Source organism: Rhinopithecus bieti, unplaced genomic scaffold (assembly GCF_001698545.2).
Source record: "Rhinopithecus bieti isolate Rb0 unplaced genomic scaffold, ASM169854v2 scaffold_2574, whole genome shotgun sequence".
Classification (NCBI taxonomy): Eukaryota; Metazoa; Chordata; class Mammalia; order Primates; family Cercopithecidae; genus Rhinopithecus; species Rhinopithecus bieti.
In genome coordinates this window covers 6,961,622-6,967,621 of record NW_016804493.1, presented here as the reverse complement: position 1 = coordinate 6,967,621, position 6,000 = coordinate 6,961,622, and the positions used below count along the sequence as shown (strand labels likewise).

Genomic DNA, 6,000 nt, shown 5'->3' with positions numbered 1-6,000 from the left:
TCCCCTATCCTCCTCCCCCTATCCTCCTCCTCCTCCTCCTCCTCCTCCTTCTTCTTCTTGTTCTTCCTCTTCTTCTTTTTTGAGACAGGGTCTCACTCTGTCACCCAGGCTATGGTGCAGTGGCATCCAGAGCTTACTGTAGCCTCTACCTCCCAAGCTCAAGTGATCCTCCCAGCTTAACCTCCCAAGTGCCTGGGACTACAGGCGTACACCACCACACCCAGCTAATTTTTTATGTTTTTGTAGAGATGAGGTCTCACTATATTGCCCACACTGATCTCCAAACTCCTGAGTTCAAGTGATCCTCCTACCTCAGCTTCCCATAGTGTTGAGATTACAGGCATGAGCCACCATGCCTGGCTCCTAGGTTCTCTTTCAAGTTTTGTTCCCCTGACTTTTCTTCCCGTCTACCCCAGCTCCAAACTGCACACCTGAAGACCAGCAACAACTGATTTTCTGAGAGTCAGTAACCACTAATCCTTCTCCTACAGCTTATCCCCCACCTCCCCCACTTCTCCACCGCATGTGCCCCTTTTATTGTCAGGAGTGTTAGAGTTTATGGACATTTAGAGTTTAGTTATATTTTACAGAAAAGGTATGTTTTTAAACATCAGCAAACAAGGTTATGTAATTTTTATGGTGACAGGGCTCAGAAATTTTGGTCCTGATTTTTTTTTTTTTTTTTTTTTTTTTTGTTACAAGACAGGAGCAAATCCCAAGGAAAGGGTAGATTTGTACTACATGCAACTCAGGTCGATGGTATTTGATTACAAGAGTGTCTTTTCCCTGCAGAAAAATGCCTTAGACTCTTTGAAATACTCCTTCCCATGGCCCGAAAGTCTGCCCTTGAAAAGGTACTAAAAGATATGTGAGGATTTCCAAATATGACTTCACCAACAACCCTCAGGCACTTACTGCATTAGAGTTTAGTTCGTCTAAGCTGAGTATTTACTGAGAAGAGGAAGACACGCCCTCCAAGTTGCCTGAAAGGGCAATAACCTGAAGGAACCCCAGTCCCTGCACAGAGCAAAGCACCAGTGGCTGCTTTTCCAAGCCGTCTTGCCAGCGGGTCCACTCCCGACCATGCACCCCCACAGGATGCCAGCTCTGGGCTCCCCCGCCTGCCTTCTCTCCCCATCCAGCACTTTGCTCATCATCATGTGTGTCCTTTCTCTTCTCATTCAAGGAAAAGAGTTCAAGAGACCTGGGCTTTGTGAAATCTCAAAGAAATCCCGAGGCATCCCTAAAATTAGAAGTTGTGCTGAGTGCTGGGATGGGAGCTACCTGAGAGCACAAGCCTTTCAGGGCTACCGAGGGACCATTTCAGGCTTCCGGCTGGTAAAAATGGAACAAATGGAACAGACCTCAGGAGGGGACAGTGGGACGGTACTGTGGGAGGGTGGGGTCCCAGAAACCTTGGCAGGCATGTCTCCTCTGCAGTTATGCTGGGGCTTAGAAGGACAAATGCATGTAAGAATATGAAATCCTGAGGCTGGGCATGGTGGCTCACGCCTGTAATCCCAGCACGTTGGGAGACCGAGGTTGGCAGATCACCTGAGGTCGGGAGTTTGAGACCAACCTGACCAGCATGGAGAAACCCTGTCTCTACTAAAAATACAAAATTAGCTGGGTATGGTGGTGCATGCCTGTAATCCCGGCTCTGCCGGAGGCTGAGGCAGGAGAATCGCGGGAACCCGGGAGGTGGAAGTTGCGGTGAGCCGAGATCGCGCCATTGCACTCCAGCCTGTGCAATAAGAGCGAAACTCCGTCTCAAAAAAAAAAAAAAAAAAAAGGAAGGAAAGAAGGAAGAAAGAAATCCTGTCAGTTACACAGAGAGAAGCCACTAATGGTTTTGAGAAAGAGAAAAGGGTCCGGGCAGATGCTTTTAGCTCCTCTGTGAGCCTCCCTGCCCACCTACAAGCTGCCCCTTCCCTGCTTCCAGACCAGAGGTGGAATAGAGGCCAATTTTTGGCTGTCTCTCTATCAGGAAAGGAGTCAGGCATGATGCTCCCTTTTCTATAGTTGGAAAACTTGATACAAAAGCAACACCCTGACAAGTTATAAGGATGCACAGAACTTTTTTTCTCCCAGGCAGGCTAGCGAAGGACTAAGAACAGAAGCCAGAATGTCAATGATCAGCTTGTGGAATCTTGCCATCTTGAAAAAACTGGAGAAAAATCTTTTAAAGCACCATAAAATTAAATCCATCTCTGATGCTCAGGCAAGCTGTCACTTAAAAAATGACTCTTCTACCCTGAGAACTGGTTCTTTCTCACTGACTGTCTGCCCAGGAGGGGAGCTTGCTACAAGCAAGTTTCTGGGCCAGCTTTCCAGTTGTTACAGGCAGTGGATCACGGAGAAGGGATTACCGGTGGCTGGAAATGGATTTAACCCTGATGAATGGCAAAGAGAGTCACGTTGAAGGCCAGTCATTATTTATCAGAACAGGCAGTTCGTGAGGTGGGTGTGGGTTGAATCTCACTCTGAGGGATGCATATACTGAAGGGTTAGAGTGCAGAGTCCCAGAAAGAGAGCAAGAAATAATTGGCAGTTTGCTGGACATCAGGATTAGTAATATATTTGGTTTAACCACATAGAATTTCCACATTTTGTAAGTAAAAAATTGTTAAATATCAGCAATTTCATATGGTTCCATTTATCAGGTGAATATTACTCAAGAGGCATGAGTTTGAACATCATATTTTACATGAAGATCTTAAGGAAATTATATTGCTAAGAGGGGAATGCTAATTTTATTATTTATTTATTTATTTATTTATTTATTTATTTATTTATTTATGAGACAGAGTCTTTGTCACCCAGGCTGGAGTGCAGTGGCGCCATCTCGGCTCACTGCAACCTCTGCCTGCCTAGTTCAAGTGATTCTCCTGTCTCAGCCTCCTGAGTAGCTGGGATTACACCACCATGCGTGCACCACCATGCCCAGCTAATTTTTGTATTTGTGGTAAAGATGGGGTTTTTCCAAGTTGCCCGGGCTGGCCTCAAACTCCTGACCTCAAGTGATTTACCTGCCTTGGCCTCCCGAAGTGCTGGGATTACAGGCATGGGGCACAGTGCCCAGCCAGGAATGCTAATTTTAAAAAGAAAAACCGAAACCTTATCATAGTCAAAGATGAAATGTGAAAGATACCAGAAACTGGAATCCTCACTGGACTTTTCTAGCTATAGAATCGTACACAAGTCCATCTTTCCCAAGCTTGCTTCTTGGAACTCTGACTTGGAGAGACACATTATTATTGAGTGGCATGAGATCCTGGAGCCAAACTGAGTGGCACAGTTTTCTTTATTGCTTGATTTCTCAGAGCCTGTAATATGCAAATGACCACAACAAATCCCCAAACGAGAGATGCATGTACACAGTATTTCTCAAGCGTACTTGGCCCAAGCTTACTTCTCATCTTATTCCCTATATTTTAATGTGCATACGCATCATCTGGGAATCTTGTTAAAACGGAGCTTCTGATTCACTGGGTCAGGGAATCTGTCTGCCTTTTATTTTTTTGTTTTTTCTTTGAGATAGGGTCTTGCTCTATGGCCCAGCCTGGAGGGCAGTGGGGTGATCTTCAGCCTTGAACTCCTGCTCTTCCTGCCTTAGCCTTCCTGAGAAGCTGGGACTACAGGTGTGCACCACTATATCCCACTAAGTTTTTTATCTTTTTTTTTTTTAATCCTGTTCACTATGGTAGCTTTTTATTTTTGTAGAGACAAGATCTCACTATGTTGGCCAGGCTGGTCTTGAACCCCTGGCCTCAACAGATCCTCCTGCCTTAGCCTCCTTGAGTAGGGATTACAGGCCTTTCTCCCTTTCTTTCTTTTTTTGAGATGGAGTCTCTCTCTGTCACCCAGGCTGAGAGTGCAGTTGTGCAATCTCGGCTCACTGCAACCTCTGCCTCCCAAGTTCAAGTGATTCTCCTGCCTCAGCCTCCTAAATAGCTGGGATTACAGGTGCCTGCCACCACGCTAGGCTAACTTTTTTTGTATTTTGGTAGAGATGGGGTTTTGCTATGTTGGCCAGGCTGTTCTCAAACTCCTGACCTCAGGTGATCTGCCTGCCTCAGCCTCCCAAAGTGCTGGGATTACAGGTGTGAGCCACCATTCCTGGCCCCTTTCTCCTTTTCTAACAGGCACACAGGTGATACTGATGCTGCTGGTCCACAGACCATATTTTGAGTAGCAGAGTTCTAAGGGGTTTAGCATCTCCCAGGGACCATTACCAGGCAGGAGGGTGGGCCTGGCTCTGAACACAGGAGGAAGGCAGGTCCCAGTGCTTAGAAAGAAGGTGGTGCCTTGACCTCACCTCCATAAACTCGGCGCTGGAGCCCACGTGCTGCCTGAAGCACAGAAGGAAGTTCTCTTCGGTTGGCAGGATCTGCGCCAGCTGTGAAGATACAGAGAGCGACACTAACGTTACGGAGGGACTTGCCAGTGAGCAGAGCAGACTTTCCCCTAAGAAGGATGGAAAGGGCCAGTGGCGAGGCAGTGTGGGAATTGCATTTTGCTTCCTTCTTTGAGAACGAGTGCTGGCAGTCCTTCAAAGGGAAAGAAGGATGTTCAGAGAGGTGCTTTTGAGTCACCCCAACCTTAGGGGATGAAAGTGCTGCTACTTTAAAATGCAAGCACCCAGACTCAAACGAATACTTAATAGATGATTCCATGTATGTACAATTCTGAAAAATGAGAACTAATGTAAGTAGATGGGTGGTTGCCTGGGGTAAGAGGGCCTGCACCAGGCTAGAGGAACATTTTGTGGGGGAGTAATAGAAAGGCTATATCTTCATTGGGGTGGCGATTTCATGGCCTAAAATCTAAACTCAAGGAATTTTACACTTCAAATTGATGCAGTTATTGTATGTAAATTGATACTGCAACAATTCGATTTTTGAAAAATGCAGGTACCCTCTTGCAGTAAGCACTGCTGGCTGCCCACCCAACCAGCCTTGTCTGCTTCTTTGCTCCTGGAATGCTTATATCACAGGCCAATCCTGATGAGTCTACGTTGGTGAAGTGTGAGCCTCCCATTCTTGCCAGTGATTGGCTTACAAGTAGGCACGTAACCCAGTTTTGACCAATGAAATGTCGGGGAAGGGCTGCCGTGGGTACTTCTGGGAACATTTCCTTGCACTTAAGAAGGGCCCTTTCTGCAGCTGGACAGTGGTTGTATATGGATGTATGTGGATGTAAGTAGTTGGATGTGGTTGTACGTGGGTGCATGTGGTTGTATGTGGGTACATGTGGGTGCATGTGGATGTATGTGGGTGTATGTGATTGTATGTGGATGCATGTGGTTGAATGTGGATGTATGTGGTTGTATGTGGATGCATGTTGTTGAATGTGGATGTGTGTGGGTGTATGTGGGTGTATGTGGATGTATGCAGGTGTATATGATTGTATGTGGATGTATGTGGGTGCATGTGGATGTATGTGGGTACATGTGGATGTATGTGGGTGTCTATGGACGTGATTGTATGTGGATGCATGTGGTTGAATGTGGATGTATGTGGATGTATGTGGGTGTATGTGGATGTGATGCCTACGGCCGTGCTACGGTGGCCATCTTGCTAACAACCTGAGGATGAAGGTATTTTGAGGGCAGAGAACAGAACCAAGAGAACTGCAGGGAGCAGAGCAGGAGCCCTGACTTCCACCTGGAACCAACCCCACCCCTGGCCTTTCTTTTAGAAGCCTCTCATGGTAAGCTATGGCCCTCAGGCCAGGTATGGCCCAGAAGTTGTTTGTAAAGTTTTATAAGACGTGACCACACCCACTCATTGACATAACACCCATGGCTGCTTTTGTGCTACAGTGGCAGAGCTGAAGAGCTGTGGCAGAGACTGGATGGCCCACAAACCCTAACACACTTATCTTTATCTGTAGTTTTAGAGAAAAAGTCTGCCAACCCTTGGTTTAAGCCCTCTTATATCAGCATGGGCATCTACAGTGGCCACTCTTGGTGCCTCTCCCTGCTCCTCTGTAACTAGG

General features: G+C 46.7%; 1 protein-coding gene across 1 annotated transcript in view; it reads right to left on the bottom strand.

Annotated features, from left to right (window-relative positions):
* Positions 1-6,000, bottom strand: part of CALB2 (calbindin 2) — a 35,758-nt gene that overhangs the window by 12,134 nt on the left and 17,624 nt on the right. The window contains exon 4 of the mRNA XM_017868761.1: positions 4,319-4,399. Within this exon, the coding sequence (XP_017724250.1) occupies positions 4,319-4,399 (81 nt within the window). The remainder of the gene's footprint in view (positions 1-4,318; positions 4,400-6,000) is intronic.